The sequence below is a fragment of the Corvus kubaryi genome, unplaced genomic scaffold (genome assembly GCF_017639235.1).
Source record: "Corvus kubaryi isolate FWS band 111438036 unplaced genomic scaffold, C.kubaryi_AGA036_p1.0 37387, whole genome shotgun sequence".
NCBI lineage: Eukaryota > Metazoa > Chordata > Aves > Passeriformes > Corvidae > Corvus > Corvus kubaryi.
Window position 1 is genome coordinate 14,188,725 of NW_024581129.1, and position 18,027 is coordinate 14,206,751.

General features: G+C 55.1%; 1 protein-coding gene across 2 annotated transcripts in view; it reads left to right on the forward strand.

Moving 5' to 3' along the window:
• Positions 1 to 326: 326 nt before the first annotated feature.
• The window catches only part of LOC121668839 (mitochondrial Rho GTPase 2), a 45,450-nt gene continuing 27,749 nt past the window's right edge, over positions 327 to 18,027 (forward strand). Inside the window, exons 1-22 of one of the 2 annotated variants that reach the window (XM_042037033.1) lie at positions 327 to 1,132; positions 1,223 to 1,399; positions 1,673 to 1,790; positions 2,388 to 2,558; positions 3,761 to 3,884; positions 4,201 to 4,268; positions 4,363 to 4,472; positions 5,547 to 5,774; positions 6,434 to 6,502; positions 7,474 to 7,584; positions 7,680 to 7,825; positions 8,102 to 8,159; positions 9,373 to 9,491; positions 9,906 to 10,061; positions 10,752 to 10,879; positions 12,380 to 12,496; positions 12,994 to 13,229; positions 13,628 to 13,767; positions 14,278 to 14,408; positions 16,066 to 16,196; positions 16,581 to 16,742; positions 17,020 to 17,148. In XM_042037033.1, the coding sequence (XP_041892967.1) occupies positions 1,022 to 1,132; positions 1,223 to 1,399; positions 1,673 to 1,790; positions 2,388 to 2,558; positions 3,761 to 3,884; positions 4,201 to 4,268; positions 4,363 to 4,472; positions 5,547 to 5,774; positions 6,434 to 6,502; positions 7,474 to 7,584; positions 7,680 to 7,825; positions 8,102 to 8,159; positions 9,373 to 9,491; positions 9,906 to 10,061; positions 10,752 to 10,879; positions 12,380 to 12,496; positions 12,994 to 13,229; positions 13,628 to 13,767; positions 14,278 to 14,408; positions 16,066 to 16,196; positions 16,581 to 16,742; positions 17,020 to 17,148 (2,940 nt within the window). In that variant the 5' untranslated portion in view covers positions 327 to 1,021. The remainder of the gene's footprint in view (positions 1,133 to 1,222; positions 1,400 to 1,672; positions 1,791 to 2,387; positions 2,559 to 3,760; positions 3,885 to 4,200; positions 4,269 to 4,362; positions 4,473 to 5,546; positions 5,775 to 6,433; positions 6,503 to 7,473; positions 7,585 to 7,679; positions 7,826 to 8,101; positions 8,160 to 9,372; positions 9,492 to 9,905; positions 10,062 to 10,751; positions 10,880 to 12,379; positions 12,497 to 12,993; positions 13,230 to 13,627; positions 13,768 to 14,277; positions 14,409 to 16,065; positions 16,197 to 16,580; positions 16,743 to 17,019; positions 17,149 to 18,027) is intronic. The other variant, XM_042037036.1, reaches the window with a different exon arrangement.

Sequence of the window (18,027 nt, forward strand, 5' to 3'; positions counted from 1 at the left end):
TGGGGGACACGGGGGCAGCACGGGATAATGAGGGTGTGAGCGGGGCTGGGGGACACGGGGGCAGCACGGGATAATGAGGGTGTGAGCGGGGCTGGGGGACACGGGGGCAGCACGGGGTAATGGGGGTGTGAGCGGGAATGGGGGGACATGGGGTGTGAGTGGGGATGGAGGGACCCGAGGCATCACCGGGTATGAGAGTTGGGAGCACGGCGGTACCCGGAGTGTCACCGGGAATGGGGGTGCTCCGGCGGAGTTCAGAGCACGGGGATACCGGGGGCGTCACCGGAAGGGGGGGTGGGCTCTGGGAATGGGGGAGCACGGGGGTACCGGGCCTGGGGGCCTTGTGGGTGTGGAGCGTGGTGGTAAAAGGGATGTCAGTCGTGCTGGGGTTGGTTGGAGTTTGGGCTCAGAGCGTGGGAGTAACAGGAGCGTCACTGGGGCCGAGGGGCTCGGGGCACTGTCACCAGGCATGGAGGGTTCGGAGTATGGGGGTAACGAGGGTGTCACCGGGCACAGGGGCATCTCTGGATCTGGGGGGCTCCATACACAGAGATTCCAGGGTGTCACTGGGCATGGGGGGCTCGAGGCATGGGGGCTCTGGACGTGGAGTTAACGGGGTGCCACCAGGGCTGGGGAGGCTTCGAACATGGAGTTACCAGGTCTGTCACCATGCTCGGGGCACGGAGACAACACCGGGGCTGCAGGGTCACAGTGTGGAGGTGGTGGGGATGTCACTGGGACTGGAGGAGCTCGGGGCTTGCAGGTACCAGGGGCATTCCTGGGGCTGGAGGAGGTGAGGAATGGGATTCTCAGCAGGACACTGGGGCTTGGGGTTGTCACCAGGGCTGGGGGGAATTGGGGTACAGAGATAATGGGGGTGTCACCAGGCTTGCATCACGAGGTTGTCACTGAGGCTGGGGAGACTCAGGACATGCAGACAGTGGGGTGCTAACGGGGCAGGGGACCTCGGGCCATACAGGGGGCAGTGGGGGGGCGTCCAGGCTGGGGTTCCGTCCCTCCGATGATCCCGGTGCCGGCAGCCTGGCAGCGTCCATACCTGAACATCTTCAAGCACTTCCGTGTGGAGGAGTGGAAACGCTCTGCCAAGGAGGGGGACGTGGCCGCCCTCACGGTAACGGGGGCACCGGCACCACGGGGCGGGGGGCACTGGCCAAGGGTGGGCGGTGCTGACCCATCCCCCATCTTTCCCTGGTTTCCAAAGGACACAAGGCTGAAGGGAACAATCTACCGGATCAGAGGCTCCAACCCAGCCAGCAGCTACCTGCAGCTGCCACGGGCAGGGACACAGTCCCTGGGGCTGACCGGGCGCTACCTCTACCTGCTCTTCAGGCCCCTGCCCCGCAAGCACTTCCTCGTGCACCTGGATGTCACCACCGAGGTCCGTGACACAGGGTGGCCTCTTTAACTGCCATCGTGGCTGATGGAAGGACTGGGGATGGCACTGGTGGGCTCGGGGGCTGCAGGACTTGGCTGCTCTTTGCTGCTGGTGGGTCACCCCCGGCTGGAGATGGTTTCCATCCTGGTGCCATCTCCACTGGGGACAGGGGACGTGGAGGGGACAGGAGGCAGGGCCACATACCTTCTCCTCTGCAGCACTTCCCTGCCGAAGCCACCAGGGTGACTAAAGCTCCATGTGTGTGTCTCTTCCCAGGATAACCAGGTGGTTCGCATCTCCTTCTCCAACCTCTTCAAGGAATTCAAGTCCACGGCCACCTGGCTGCAGTTCCCCTTCGTCTGCGGAGCAGCCAACGGGGGCACGGCCCGGCGGGGTGAGGAGCTGTGTGCTGGGGCTGGGCGGGCACATCACCACCAAAATAAACTGTTAGAAAGCAAGCTGAGTTCTCAGGTTGACTCAGTGCGTTTGAAGAGAAGCTATGGCTGCTCCTGGATCCCTGGGAGTGTCCAAGGCCGGGATGGGGCATGGAGCAACCTGGGCTAGTGGAAGATGTCCCTGCCCATAGCAGGGGGATGGAATGAGATGGGTTTTAAGGTTGTCCCTCCCAACCCAAACCATTCCAGGATTTCATGGTAACAGTGGTGGGCCTGAGCAGGAGCCCCTCTGCAGCCAGGTCAGAGCTGTAGCTCCTGGTTGGGCTGTCCCCTATCCCTGTTCTCCCTAACAGTGGGGTGCAGTGTCAGGCCAGGCATGAGCCCATGGAGGTGGTGGGATGCTTGTCTGTCCTTCCCCACCCCTGAGCCTACAAGACATGTTCTCCCATCTCCCACTTGGCAAAGGCCTGGTGGGAATCTTGCCTGGTAAATACTTTACACTGAACCCTGTGGATCTTGTGTCTCCCATCCAGCAAGGTCCATGTCTGTAGCCTCTTTCCCAGCCTCCCTTTTCCCACCTGTCCTCTCCTCCCCAGGTGCCACCGGAGCAGCCCCGGCTGATGTGCGCTGGACGTGCCTGGTGCTGGACCTGCCCTCCATCCTGGGCCTGTACCTGAACCGCAGGTATAGCCACCTCAGGGGGGTCAAACTCTGCTCCAACCTGCTCGTGAAAAACCTCTGCACCAGCGACCTGCTCTTTGAGCCAGGTGAGGAGCCCAGAGCTCAGGGTGGTCTCTGCTTTCTCCTGAGGCTCCAGCCCAGCCTGGGGGAGCCCGTGGGTTTTCAAAGCTGAGTTTGCAGCCCTGGCAGAGCACTGGGCTGCTGGTGCTCTATGATAGGATAAGAAAGGGCAAAATACTTGTACAACGTTCAGTTTCCACCCAGGCAGGGACACCTTCCACTGTCCCAGGGTGCTCCAAGCCCCGTCCAACCTGGCCTTGGATACTTCCAGGGATGGGGCAGCCACAGCTTCTCTGGGCACCCTGTGCCAGGGCCTGCCCACCCTCGCAGGGAGCAATTCCTTCCCAATATCCCATCCATCCCTGCCCTCTGGCAGTGGGAAGCCATTCCCCTTTGTCCTGTCACTCCAGGGTCTTGTCCAAAATCCCTCCCTACGTCTCTTGGAGCCCCTTTAGGCACTGGAAGGAAATATGGAATGGAGTACAGTGTCCCAAACTCTGGAAGAAAGTATCCTCTCATTTTCCAGCTGTAAAAGCGAACAAAAAGAGCAAAGTTAAATATCTTTCTAAGGTTAGAAATTTTTTTCAGGGGTAAAAGTGAAAGGTGCCATCAAGCCTCACTTCTGCAAGACTTGTGCTTTTATCTGCTGCAAGAGCCTGTGCTTTTTTTGTGTCAAAAATCTTCCAACCTGCTTTTTTTATCCACCTGCTCAGTGTGGCAGAGGTACTTTGGTCAAACCCTTTGTTTTCTGTCTTTCGTTTTTCATGCTGGAATTCTGTCTGAACTGCCTGGCCTGCTGGGAAGCATCAGTGAGGAAGAAGTTATAGGGGCTGCTTTGAAATTCCTGAGAACTTATTGTATCTTTCCTGAAACCTTTCTTGTTTCACTTTCCTAAATTTAAAAATACACAGAGGAAATAAGAAAACGGCCTATGAGCCTTAAGAGAAATCATGTGCAACTGCTGAGTCAGTGAAGAGAAATTACATGAATCTTGGGCCTGGGGGTTTATTACTGAAATCCAAGGGTTTATGCTCTGGGCTCTTCTTTGGAGGTTGAGAGTTACAGGAATACACCTGAGCACGGTGTGTTTGTTGCAAACCTCAGGCTTGTGATCTTTGTTTCTCGGGTGGGAAGTGGTTTGTGCCGGTATCCCACAGGGAATGGGATTTCAGGCAGCTGCCTGGGCCTGCAGAGCTCACTGTGTGTGTGTGTGTCCCTGTGCTGCCAGGTGTGACATTCTCCGAGGCCCGGCTCCGTGACCTGTCCAGCTGCGGGGTCGCTCCCATGCCCCGGGAATTGGCCTTCCCTGTGCCCAAGGGGGAGAATTGGCACGACCTCTATGACTACATCAGGTATGGCTGCTCCCCATGCCACTGCAGCTCCCAGAGCTCCCCACGCCCCAGGGAAGGGCAGGATGGGTAGTGCCACTTAAGGAATGACAGATCCAGGTGAACCTGGGGCTCCAGGGGGCATTTTGGTGTTGTTAACAAACACACCCTTAGTGTCTTCTGCCTTTGGTACCCCTTTATTTGGGGCACCATGGGGCAAAAGGGGGGATCTTATAGGAGACAGTGAAGAGGCTCTGTGCCAGGCTGAGGTACCAAGTGATGTTCTCAGGTGCCACTGCGGTATCCAAATTACACAGTGCCCTCCTCTGGTTCTGCTCAGGTTCCCATCTGAGGGGTCTAAGGTGCCGTGCAACTGCATCCGGAAGAGCTTCCCAAGTCCTGTGGCAGGTGGGAGTGCCAGGGACAGCAGCCAAGGCTGTGCCACTCCAGGGTGGTGCCCTGGGTTTCCAAAAGAGCTCGACCTGCTCCTTGTGTTGCCCAGGTGACCAGGTCCTGGAGGAGCCCGGCCGCCCGCTGACCCAGCCGGTGACGCTCTCCAGAGCAGTCTGTGACCGCCTGTCCCTCGTCCATCACATAACCAGTCCCAAAGCTGTAAGTGCTCCTTCCTTCCTGCTTCCCATGCAGCTTTTCCCTGCATCTGTGTCTTAATTTAAGGTGTAGAAACTGCTCGTTGTCATTGGCAGCTTCTCCGGGCACGGTCTGGTGACCACAGCCCTGCAGTTCCTGCCTGGGGGTTCAGTGTGGTGCAGCACAGAGACAGGAGATGTGCCAAGTACCTCGAAATCTCCAGACATCCATCCTCCCTGTCTCTGTGGAGGCAGCAGATCGGTGTGGCTTCAAGTTACAGATAGGAAGAGGTCTGGAAACTAAGGAATGTGATCAGTGCCCTCAGGGAGCAGAACAGTGCCTGGAGCTGGGATTGCTGGGACTGCAGCCAGCTGTCCTCATCCTGGTTTCCCCTTCCCCACTGGGGGTGATGTGGGGGCTGGGGTCCATATTGGCTTACCAGTGTGGGTGTTTGGAGAGGGACTGGGGGAAGCCATCCTCATGCTGTGCAGAGGGAGGAAGTGAGGAGCACAACCTCCCTTATTAGAGGGTGCCCAAAGGATGGCCATGAAGATGGTGAAGGATCTGGAGGGGAAGAGTACGAGGTGCAGCAGTCACTTGGTTTGATCAGATGGACAAAAGTAGACTGAGGTCAGATCTCATCAGGGGCTGCAGCTCCTCCCAAGGGGCAGCTCCCATCTCTGCTCTCTGTGACACGGACAGGACCCAGGGAACAGCTGGAGCTGTGCCAGGGCAGGTTTTAATGGATATTAGGTAAAGGTTCTTCCCCCAGAGGGTGGCCAGGCACTGAACAGGCTCACCAGGGCAGTGGTCCCAAACCTGCCTGAGCTCCAGGAGCGTTTGGACGAGGCTCTGGTTTGCTGTCTGGAGGAGATGAACTGTGCACAGACAATACTGGGAGCATAAGGAGAGCAGCTGCTTAGCAGCCTGGCCAAAGCCAGGTACCCACAGGGAGACCTCCACATTTTTTTCTCCTCATTTGTGTTGCTGTGAAGAGCCCTCAGGACAGACGTGGGTGTCTCCCTGTCTCTGCCCCTGGGCAGGTGGAGGGCACTGGGAGGAGAACTGAGCTCTGTCTGAGGCTTTCCTCATTCTCAGGTGCCACATCGCTGTCCTGTAATCACGGGAAGCATCCCTGAGGTTCACCTGGCAGTCCCAGGGCCTCTGAGAGCTGTGCCTGCTGGAGACCCCGTGCTGGAGGAGAAGCAGAGGCTGCACAGTGCGGGGGACACGAGCCAGCCACTGCCACTCAGCGATGGTGGCATCCATGTCTATGCTCGTCAGAGGAGGGGACAGACAACCCGAGCTGTCCCTGGCTCAGAGGAGGTGTGTGACGTTCTGGAGGGTCACAAGGTGGCTTTGGGGTGTTTATTTCTAATGAAGTGAGAGAGGGAATGTAAGGTTTGCACTGGGAGTTTCAGTTAAACTTAGGGAGTCCAAAAGATGCCTCTTTCTGACTAGCAGCTCTTCCCCCACCAGCACCTACTTGCCTTGAAAGAGGGACTCTGTGTTCAGATGTGCTGACCTTAAGCCCCAGGTTTGCCCAGGTGCATACAGGAAGGGCTCTGGCCCTTATGCCATCCCACAGGTGAGCCATGGCCTGTAGGACAGCCCTGGAAGTGTCCAAGGCCAGATTGGACAGAGCTTGGAGCAAGCTGGGACAGTGGAAGGTGTCCCTGTCCATGGCAGGGGGGTGGAAGTGGATGAGCTTTAAGGTCCCTTCTAACCTGGGATTCCCACAGTGGCCCTGGGTCTCTGGGCATCGCTGGGGCTGAATGGGCTTAACTCAGAAACCCCAGCTCCTGCCTGCCTGCCAGGCTTGACTCTGCTGGGTTCAGTGCTTTAAAGCTTTCCCCTCTGACAGGAGAAACCCAAAGCTGCCTCTGTGCTTCAGAGAGAGCTGAGCACTGGGGCTGGGGTGCCCCATGGAGGAGGACCCCAGCCTGGCTCTAAGCATGATGGTGCTGTCTTGTTTTCTTTTCCAGGGGCTTGTACCGGATCCCATCCTGAAGCTGAAAACAATTATTGGCTTTGGAGGCTGCAGCACCAAATGGGTCAGTGGCTTGGATGATCTGGGGAGTTGATGTGTCATTGTGTGGCCAGGATATGGATGTTTTGGAGGCGTGAAATGCAGCTGAGCGTGGCACTGCTTGATGTGGAAAATGATCCCAAAGTGGATGGGCCTGAGCATCTGTGCACAACTCCTCTGCTGTTAGGATGGTCAATTAAAAATTATGGGGCCCTTTAGATAGAATCATAGGATGGAAAAGCCCCCTGAGGTCATCAATTCCAGCTGTTTCCCCAGGATTCCCGGGTCCACCACTGACCCCTGTCCCCAAGTGCCACATCCACACAGGTTTTGAATCCCCCCAGGGGTGGTGACCCCAGCACTGCCCTGGGCAGCTGTGCCAGTGCCTGACCACCCTTCCCATGAAGGAATTTCCCCAATATCCAACCTAAACCTCCCCTGGCCCAGCCTGAGGCCATTCCCTCTCCTCCTGTCCCTGTTCCCTGGCAGCAGAGCCCGCCCCCCCCCCCCCCCGGCTGCCCCCTCCTGTCAGGGAGCTGTGCAGACCCAGAAGGTCCAGGCTGAGCCCCCCCAGCTGCTTCTCATCAGACTTGTGCTCCAGACCCTTCACTAAATTTCTCATCTTTTTAACACATTAAAACTGGTGCTGCTTTGTTGGAGGCTGGAAAGGAAGGGCTGTGTTTTGGATTGTTTCCATGGCACACTGGGCCTTGCTTGTGGTCTGTTTTAGGGTAAAGGAAGGGTTGGTTTGGTTCAGTCAGCTCAAAGCTCTGCCAGCAATGTCATTTTCCTTGGATCTGCTGTTTGATAGTAGGGAAGGGACCTTAAAGCCCATCCACGTCCACCCCTGCCATGGGCCAGGCCACCTCCCACTAGCCCAGGCTGTTCCACACCCCATCCAACCTGGCCTTGAACACTTCCAGGACTGGGAAAGAACTCTGTGCCAGGGCTGTGGGGCGGTTCTGGAGCCATGTCCCCCCTGTCTCGGTGCTGCAGGCGCTGTGGACGCGGGACAGCACGGCCGTGGTGTACCCCTGCCACGCCGTCATCGTTGCCCTGCTCCTCAAGACTGGCGAGCAGAGGTTCTTCCTTGGCCACACAGACAAGGTGAGAGTGTAACCCTTGCAAGCCCTGATGGCAGCCCCGTCCTTGCAGCCTGGTGCCAGCTCTGCTGGGATCCTCTGTGCCACTGCTTCCCGCAGGTGTCGGTGCTGGCGTTCAGCGGGAGCAGCACCTTGCTGGCCTCGGCACAGGCCGGGCCCCGTGGCGTGGGGCGCCTCTGGGACTTCCCCACAGGAACCTGCCTCTGCCTCTTCAAAACCTACCTGCAGTCCCTCGTGTCCCTCAGGTGGGTGTTGGTGGGGGCAGGGGTGTGTTCAGCGTTGCGGCACGGCAGCTTTTCTGCGCTATTCCTGCATGATAAACCAGGGATGAGTTACAGCTGCCTGTGTTTGTCACCGAGACCTGCTGGCAGCTGGCCTGGATATGCTGTCGGCTCTCTCCTGAGCTTCTCCCTTCAGGTCTTGCTGTCTCCCTATCCCCACAACTTGTCCCCCTTTTATGCCCCGTGGGGATGAACTCAGGGTACAAGGAGCTGTTCTTCACCAGGTCTCTCTTCTTACAGCTTTTCCCACAGCGGAGCTGTTCTGTGTGGCGTCGGGAAGGACGTGCACAGCAAAACGGTGAGAGCTGACCCTGGGACTGGGAGGTTTCCCTGAGAGAGCTGTTCTTCCAGATTCTGTAGGTATTTTCCAGGCAAACCTCTGCTCTGGGCTTTCCTAGACATGTTCTTGGGGCACATCCCTTTCTTGTTAGCTGCCTAGAGAATGCTTTCCCTCTCCCTGATGCTTGTGGGTGTTCCTCAGCTGCAAGCAACAAATCCTTTTGGCAGCAGCCAGAGAGACCTGGTGGGGTTGTGCTTTGGGCCTGTTCTGTCCCTGGAGTGGTCCCAGCTAGGACCCAGGCAGGGTGATGGGATTATATCTTTATTTTAATAGAGTTCGGGGCAAGATGTGAGGTGAAATCTTCAGCTCCAGGCATCACTGTGGGAAGGGATGCTGGGCACTGGAGCTGCCGCCCACCTTTGTAGCTGGGGATGACGCAGATCCCACGTGTAGCAGTCAAAAATAAACTTGTTCCATGGGACTGGGGGTTTGGTTTTGTCAGTGGAACTGTTTTTCATCCACTGTTTTCATCCTTTAGTGACGACCATCAGCAATTAGCTGTGCCGTCACTAAGTGAAGGAAAAACCACACAGTGCTCCGTGCTTTTCCCAGCATGTGGCAGCGTTCTGTGATCCGTGGGGGAGCTGGGGAGGTGGGATCAGTGGGGTGAAAGCGCAGTGGGAGAATGGGGGTGCTGGGGGAGCACCTCTCCCAGGGTGCTGCCACAGCCCATCCCAGTCTCTGAGGTGATGCTGGGTTTGGTTTTAACACTGTTCTGGAATGCAGAGCATCCTCCTGCATTTCCTCAGGCATCCTGTGCTTTAGGCAGAGGGTTTGACTCTTGCCCCTGGTGATGGGCACTGAGGGCACACAGACCTGCGCTGGAGCAGTGGGCACGTGCTGCCCTCCCGCTCCCTCAGCCCTGGGACAGCTCCTCTGTCCCAGCAGGCAGAGTTCCCACTGCTCTGTGGATTTCCTTTCCAAGTCTGAGTCCTGTTGCCAGGCAGCCCTGGGATTTAGAACCTCTAATTATGGATTGCAGACAAGGATATTGCCATGAAGCTTTGCAAAGCTGTTGGACTGTCCTAAACCCTCTGTGCGATGGGTTTTATTTCCCTGCTCCAGCTCTGTTATCAGTACTTTGTGCCCAGCTCTGGAGCAGCTGTGGGATGAAAACCTCTTCTGCTGCCAAGGTTCTGAGCAGCTCTCCCATCGTATTTTCTTGCTTCAGATGGTGGTGGTGTGGAACACTGCTCAGGCGACCCGCGGTGGAGGTGTGACTGTGCTGGCCAAAGCACACACAGATGTGGACATCCAGGCCATGAAGATTGCTTTCTTTGATGATACCAGGTAGCGTGCCAAGAAAAGAAATCAAAGGTATTGAATCTTAGACACTGGGAAGGAATTGTTCCCTGGGAGGGTGGGCAGGCCCTGGCACAGGGTGCCCAGAGCAGCTGGGGCTGCCCCTGGATCCCTGGCAGTGTCCAAGGCCAGGCTGGACATTGGGGCTTGGAGCAGCCTGGGACAGTGGAAGGTGTCCCTGCCATGGCAGGGGGTGGAACAAGATGAGCTTTAAGGTCCCTTCACCCCAAACCACTTTTATTCCGTAACTGTGGCATGGCTGGGGGGGAATTGTGGTGCTGCAGCCATCTGGTTGCCATTCCTGTTCTCAGTCCTCACTGTCAGTGGCCCTTGGGACGCTGCCCTTCCCCCAGGGGCCTGGGGAGCCCTGCCCTGGTGCTCAGGCTGTGTCTCCCGGGACAGGATGGTGTCGTGTGGCCGGGACAACATCAGGCTGTGGCGCGTGCGGAGCGGAGCCCTGCGCTCGTGTCCCGTCAGCCTGGGCGAGTACCACTCCCTGGACTTCACCGACCTGGCCTTCGAGGAGGGGCCCGAGCGGGAGCCGGAGGAGCGCGCGCTGTAAGGGACTGGCGCTGTCACCTGGCCTGGGCAGCCTGGCAGGAGGGAGCTCTGCAGCTTTCCCTGCTTAGCATTCACCTTCCCTCTCTACCACGGCACTTTGCTGGGGTTCTCCCTCAAAATACAGCTGCCTTCTGGAGCTGGGAGAGCCTCTCCCCACTCAGCACATGGCATCTCCCAAGAGGGATTTGGCTGCTTGCAGAACAGTTTCTTTCCTCTTGCCGTGCTGCTGTTCTGCCGTATTTAGTGACTGTCTCCTCACCTGAAGCTCTCTGTTGGATTCCTGGGGCAGTGGGAGGAGCCTGATACACATCCTCTTGCATACAGTCACACACTTTGTTGTTTTATTTTAATCATCAAAGCCAGACCTTTGTTGCCACCATATATAGTCTCACAAAGACAGAGCTGTCAGCTCAGCCAGCCTGTGGCAGAGGGAGGCTCCTTCCTGGAGTTTATGGGAAGCTTTTAGCTCTTCTGCTAATTTCTGTTCTAAAGAGTCAGGAAACCAAATTGGGAACTCTGACTTCCTTGGGTATGTGTGGGGTAGCACATGGAGCACTTGGACACCTTGTTGACCTCTTTTATTACTGTGAGCCAGGATTGCTTTACACAAACCAGTTGAACAGGTAAACCAGGCTGGTTTTTTACTAAAAGCAAGTCTCTCTCCTGTTCTGTTTTGTTTTTTTACAGCTTTGTGTGCAGCAGGAGTGGCCATGTGCTGGAGGTGGACTACAAGAACGTCTGTGTGCAGAGTGCACGGCGCCTGCTGCCTGCACAGCCCCAAGGGAATGGGCAGGAGCAGGCAGGGAGCGGCTCAGGTGGGAGCAGGAGCAGGCAGGGAACAGCTCAGGTGGGAGTAGGAGCAGGGAACAGCTCAGGTGGGAGTAGGAGCAGGCAGGGAATGGCTCAGGTGGAGCAGGAGCAGGAGCAGGGAGCAGCTCAGGTGGGAGCAGGAGCAGGGAACAGGTTGGAGCAGGAGCAGGCAGAGAACAGCTGAGGTGGGAGCAGGAGCAGGGAGCAGGCAGGGAATGGCTCAGGTGGGAGCAGGAGCAGGCAGGGAATGGCTCAGGTGGGAGCAGGAGCAGGGAACAGCTCAGGTGAGAGCACCTGCAGGCAGGGACAGGGGGAAAACCAAGCAGGGACCACCTCCACCACCATCAGGGTCAGAAATCAGCTCTCTGCTCAAACCAACCAGCTCTTTACCTACTGCTGAAGGATTATTTTGGGGTTGATTAGATCATTGCTATTTGCCTCTTAAGGACTGCAAATAATCTTCCTTAGTACAGCAAAGTATCATTTTAAGAAAGATTTGAGCATTTTAAATGCTGATTGCACTTTCAGAGAAAAACTACTTTTAGAAACATGAAACAAGGTCTTCATTTGCTGATGGGAGGCTTAATGGAGAGATGGAAAAAGAACTAAGACCAAGGAAAAAGATGAATTTGGGGATTTTTTCATTATTCAGCTGGTGTGCAGAGTGTTTGGGGAATCTTTGTTGCTGTACATTAGACCAACTTTCAGCTCTTCCATTAACTTGAACAGCGGGAAGAATTCACTTTCAAGTGTGATTCCTCTGATATCTTAAAACTTAGTGCATAGTTTGCTTTGGCAAATTGAGCTAATTAATCTATAACGTGGCCTATGAGAGGTGTGTTATTGCAGTTCTCACTTCAAGGGCAAGAAAGGGACTGGAGGGGAGAGGAAACAAAGTCCTTGGTGCTTCCTGGCTCTGAGTTATGGTGTTTATACCTGAATTTAGGTTGGATATTGGGGGAAATTTCTTCACTGAAAGTGTGCTGAGGCATTGGAGCAAGCTGCCCATTTCATCCCTGTAAAACATTCAAAGAACCTGTGGATGTGGCACTTGGGGACATGGGCTGGTGGTGGGATCGTGGTTGGACTCAATGAGGTTTTCCAACCTTAATGATTCTACGAACCAAAACCTGCCAGTTTGTGGATCTGTATCTCCCTCCTGCAGAGAGGATTTGGGATATGGAAATGAAAGGGTTTGTATCTTGGGCAGTTAATCTGGGATATCCTTTGCTACAGGATCCTGTCTGAGGCAAAAATATGGCAGGGGTAGGAATTTTCTGTGCCTGGCAAGAGTTTCACAGTGGTAAAGAGGAGTTTTGAGCCCTGAGAAGGGCTGGCTGAGACCCTTCAGCCTGTTCTGTCAGTCACTCTGGGATTCCTGCCTCCTCCTCAGGCTCCAGCTGGGTGTGGGTGGACTACCAGACTCAGCTCTGGGATGGGCCCCCTCTTAGGTTGAGTTTTCTTGTTCCATCTGTATAAGGAGGTGTTGTTTTTTGGGTTTCCAGGCCCTGGGATCGCTATAAACAGTATCAGCATGTCCTTGACCTTCTGTGCCACGGGATCAGAGGATGGCTACGTGAGGCTGTGGCCACTGGACTTCTCAGCTGCTGTCTTAGAGGCAGGTGGGTAGAGGTGGGGGTGTGTCTCCTGCTGCAGATCCAGAGCTCCACTGCCACAGCTCCCACAGCAATCCTCATCAGTGAGGGCATGTGTTATGTGTGCTGTCTCCAGGCCTGACTGCCTTGGAAGTCTCCAGTGGCAATTATTCATGTTTTTTATTGTAACTCATGGGAGAAAGGCAGGATCTCCTGGGAGAGAACAGACTTTCCATCTTGATTTCTGTGCCCTTGTAGCCACAGCTCATCTGTCTGTGAAAAATTAGGGGAGAAGTCAAGCAGTTCTTGATTGTTTTGATTGTTTTTGAAACAATCACCATTACAGCAGAGCCCAGGGACGTTAGGAAGGGCAGAGACTAATCTCTCTAACCTGTCACTACACTCACACCTGCAAGTGTTCAGTCTCCAGGTCATGGGCTGCTCATTCCTGTGGGCATTTCTTTCCTAAATGTGGATCTGTAGCTGTATTCCAAGAGGATTTGTTGACTCCTGTCTTTCCCCAGAGCATGAGGCTCCAGTGAGTTCTGTCTGCATCAGCCCAGATGGCCACAAAGTCCTGTCCACGACAGCTACTGGGAATCTGGGCTACCTGGATATCCAGGCCCGGGACTACAACACCCTGATGCGCTCTCACAAGGACTCTGTGCTGGGATTCTCGGTGGAGGGGAGGTGGAAGCTGATAGCAACAGTGTCCCAGGACAACACCATCCGAGTGTGGGACCTCACCTCCATGCAGCAGGTGGGTGAGACAAGAGGCAGGAGGTGTCTGCTGTTTATTAAGAGTCTCCCTGGTCTCTGTTTGGTCCAATTATCAAAGCTCCACAGTTCAAGAGCCCTCCCTGAAGCATGAGAGGTACCGTGGGCAAGAGACCCTTTGGAAGTACAGAGTTCTGAGGCGTTGTTAGACAAAACTATTTTCTTCTCCTCCATCTTTTGAATATTTCTTTTTAGCACAAACCATAGCACCCAAGGGCTTTACCTAAATGCCCAAAGACCCAGGATTTCACTGGGCTTTGGATCCATGCAGGCAGGAGCAGCGACATGCTCATGGTGGAGATGTGAGGCTGCCCAGTTGTTGGGCCCAGCTGCAGCTCCAGTTCTCTCCAGCTTCATGCCCGTGCTGTCTCTTCCCTGCAGCTCTATGACTTTTCAGCTGCAGAGGAAACTCCGTGTACCGTGGCCTTCCACCCCTCCTGGAAGATCCTGGCCTGTGGCTTCGACAGCGGGGTGGTGCGGACCTTCAACCTGGCTGCCTCTGACCTCCTGCTGGAGCACAAGTGAGTGAACTGGGAGCTACACTGGGTCTAACTGGGTGTCCTGGTGATGAGACAGAACCACAGTGATAATCATGGAGCTCAACAAGCCTCAGGTCCCAGCTGGGTGGGTTTCGGGCAGATCCCGCTGTGCCGAGGCTCTGGGTGGTGAAAGCCATGAGGGCTTTCTTTGTGACTTCCCAGTGGACAGCAGTAGGAAAGAGCTTGTCCTAGAGAGCAGCTGGGCAGGGAGCCCTTGTGAGCCCCAGTGTGGGATTTGGAGGATGCTCCAAAGGGAGAGGGAGCAGGTTCCATCCAGGCTGGAGCACTGCGCTTGTTGCTCGGTTTTCCGACAAGTTGGGGTGTTGGTTGTCCTGGGATGCTGCAGGAGTGAGCACAGTGGGGCCCTGCTCTGTTCCTGGTCATTTTATTCTCCTGGGTTCTTCACCGTGTTACACTCAACATCACCACTGTTCCCTCTGTCTGTGGTTCCTGTTTCTCTTCCTGTTTTCCATGTTTTCTGCCCTCTTTCAGGCAGCACCGCGCCGCGATCACCGGGCTGACCTTCTCTCCAGATGGCAATTTGATGTTCAGCTCCTGCTTACAGGGAACTCTGGCTCTGTACAGCTTTGTGGCCCAGAAAACCCAAGTCCTGAGAGTCCTGGGTAAGACTCTGGGGTTGGGGTTGCCTTTCTTCTTTTTTTTATTAGCACAGATATCGTGAGACCAGAGCCAACCCAAACTCAGCCTGCTTGGAGAGATATTTCCCAGTGAACCTTCTGAGCTTTGTCATTTCCCCCTGCCCTGGGCACTGCTGGGGCACCTCCAGTCCTTGGGACAGTTCTGGGCCCCTCACAAGACAGACCCTGAGGGGCTGGAGCGAGTCCAGGGAAGGGAACGGAGCTGGGGAAGGGGCTGGAGCCCCAGGAGCGGCTGAGGGAGCTGGAAAAGGGGCTCAGGCTGGAGCAAAAGAGGCTCAGGGGGGACCTTGTGGCTCTGCACAAGTCCCTGACAGGAGGGGGCAGCCGGGGGGGTCGGGCTCTGCTCGCAGGGAACAGGGACAGGAGGAGAGGGAACGGCCTCAGGCTGGGCCAGGGGAGGTTTAGGTTGGATATTGGGGAAATTCCTTCATGGGAAGGGTGGTCAGGCACTGGCACAGCTGCCCAGGGCAGTGGTGGAGTCACCATCCCTGCAGGGATTTAAGAGAGAAGTTCATGTGGCACTTGGGGACATGTTTTAGTGGGCTTGATGATCTTAGAGGGCTTTTCCAACCTTAATGATTCTGTGATTTCTGTTTGTACCTTCTGTGTGAGCAAAACCCAGTGACTGCCAGCACTTCCCTACCTGTCCTGCTTCAAACCTCTCATCCTGCTGGTGTGATGCTTTCATGAATGTGCTGGAGTCACAGAGATTTATTCATGCCCAAGCCCTGACTCTTTCCATTCTGTGCATGTGCAACTTAATTTGTTTAAAGTGGATTGTTGCCCTAATCCTGCCTGCAGCAGAGCTGCTCCATGCTGGTGAATGGAGCTGGTAGAGAGCTGGAGGCAGAGCACAGGCAAGGCAGTTTGGAAAAAAGTAGTGTCACATTTAATGTACATTTTGGGAATGAGTTGTGACAACACAAGCTTGGGCAGGGAAAGGGAACTCAGATTTTTATACAGTGCAATATTGCACGAAGAGGAGGAACCTGCCCCAGGAAGTGTGCAGGAGAAAGAACAGGGCCTTGGAGAGATCAGGAAATTTGTCCAAAATCACCCAAATTTGGTGTCAGTGCTGCAGCTGGACCTTCACGTGGTGACTCTGCTCTGAAACTGTGTTTGCTGCCTGGTCACGTTCCAGGGACAGGACAGTGGAATTATGGTTGTGGAATAAATACCGAGAATTGCTGTAATTTCTGTGATTTTTAGACCTCTGGGTCTCTCTGCCCTCTGGACTGACGTCAGTGTGGTGGTGTTCAGCACCAACCTCCTTCTGCTCCGGGTTCAGACAGCCAGGCTGCAGCCGAGATCTCACAGAGCTCCTCGTCACAGCCTCTTGTAACGTTAAAAAATAAGCCCTAAAATCGATTTTATTCCTCTGACTTTGTTCTGCTCTCCTTGAAAACGCTGCATGTTTACTCAGGCAACAAGCTGTGCATCTCAACCTTGGTTTTGAGGTGGTTCACTGCACGCTCTGAGTGTGTAAGTAAAATTTGTAGCATCTCCCACAGTACAGGCTGCTTTTTTCTCAGGCTCAGAGGCAGGAGAAGCTGCAGCTGCTGCTCAGCAGCACCATCAGAGTGGGCTTTGCTCCTCCTCACTCTCTTACTGTGTCCCCCAGGCAATGTGGTGGCCCGAGATGCCGGGATCGGCGTGGACACTCTGGTGGTCAGTGGGGACAGTCGCCTGCTGGCCTTCGTGGGGCCCTCCAAGTACGTCGTGACAGTGGTGGAGGCCTGCTCACTCGATGAGGTACCCAGCAGACTCCCCTCGCTCCTGGGAACAGGGGTGTCCCTTGGAAATTCCACAGGCTGCATCCGGGGAGGTGGATCAGGGAGTGGGGCACCAGCCCCACGTGAGCTCCCCGTGTTCCCTTCCATGAGACAGAAATAACAGACTCAAGGTTTCTTCTCCTCTGGCTTCGTTCCCCTCTAGAAGGAGAATTTGGAGAGGTGCTGTGGACACTGTCAGCTTTCACCTCTGTCTATGAGCTGCTCTCCTGGGCATTGCCTGGAGCTGCAGGCCCTCGTTAAGTGGGAAGGGAAGGGTCCAGGGGACTCCATAGCCTCGTGTTAGGAGCATGGGAACAATCCTGAGGCTCCTGCAGTGTTTGCTCAGTGGCTCCTTGTTCCACAGCTGCTGAGGGTGGACATCAGCACCTTTGACTTGCACAGTGCCATCTTGGACTCTGCAGTGAAGGTCTGCTTTGGTCCTGTGCCTCAAGGCGAGCTCCTGGTAGCCACTTCTTCCAATAAAATCCTTGTGCTTGATGCAAAAACCGGACGATTGGTGCGAGAGGTAGGACACCGATACTCATCCACGAGATCTCCTGTGGGGGCTGGGCACTTCATGTCTCTGTGGGAGGTTAAATGAGAGAAAAACTCCTCCTGGAGCTCACAGGCTTCAAAGAAACACAAGTGGGAAGCCTGCAGCTATCCCAGTTGTGCTCGTGCTCGGGGTGAGCCTGAGCTTGTCCTTGTTTTCCACGCTATAACACTGCTGTTCTCTTGCTGAAGTGTAAATAAGGACATGAACCAGCTCAGCTAAGTCTGCTGGTGCCATTTCTTGTCCTCAGGTGTCCCCTGTGCACAAGCTGACCTGTTCCTCCCTGGCGCTGAGCAGGGATGGCCAGTACCTGCTCACTGCTGGTGACAAGGTCATCAAAGTGTGGGACTATTGGATGCGCCTCACCATCAACTTCCAGGTACTGCCCACACAGGGAGGGGAGGGGGTGCTGTTCATTGCTGAATCCCTGGAGAAGAGAGCAGTAAATGGGCTCTGTGTGACTTGGCCCAGTGTCCCCAGTCCCAGTTTGCCCAGCAGAGAAACGCAGCCCTGTTCCCACATTGTAACAACGCCTGGCAGTGGGCACAGGCTGGGGCTGCCAGAGCACCCCAGTGAGACCCTCTGCAAGGGACAGAAGTAGGTGATAGCTCTGTGTTAGGGACAGGGCCACATGGAGAGGAAAATGGTTCACCCAGGGCTTCAGAAGCAGGATAAGACTTTGGACTCTTGAGCTTTTGCTTCCTTCCCTGAACGAGTGTGTTGGAGGTCGGCCCTGGGTTGATCAGCCCTTAGGTGTGAGCGCTGTAGGTGTGATAGATCCTCTTCTGGACCTCCTGCTGACCCTGGCTGTGCAGGGCAGGGAGTGGACTAACCCCATCCTGAGAGGACAAGTGGTGGTGGTGATGCCATGAAGATTTTTTGCCTTTTCTTTTATAGCCCTGTTACACCTTTTTTACAACTTCTGTATTCTTAGTGCTTTTTGCCTACATTCTTGGACTTGTTTGTCAAGCTGAGAGACTCAACATTTTAGAAGCTTCATAGTTAGGGATCAGTGTGGCCCAGACCCCAAGGTCCTCTCCAGAACACATTCTGGAAACCAAGATAGAACCATCCAGGGGAAGGCTCCTGGGGGAGGGGGGCTCACTCGAGCCTCTCATTGGGGAATCTTTGAGAGATCTGCTAATTAGTAACACCCATAATGATATACCAGATCTTTAGGGGTGGGCATTTTGCGGGGTGCATTTCGGTGCATATGACCTGGACGTGTGCACCTAAGGATCCTTAAAATAAATACCAA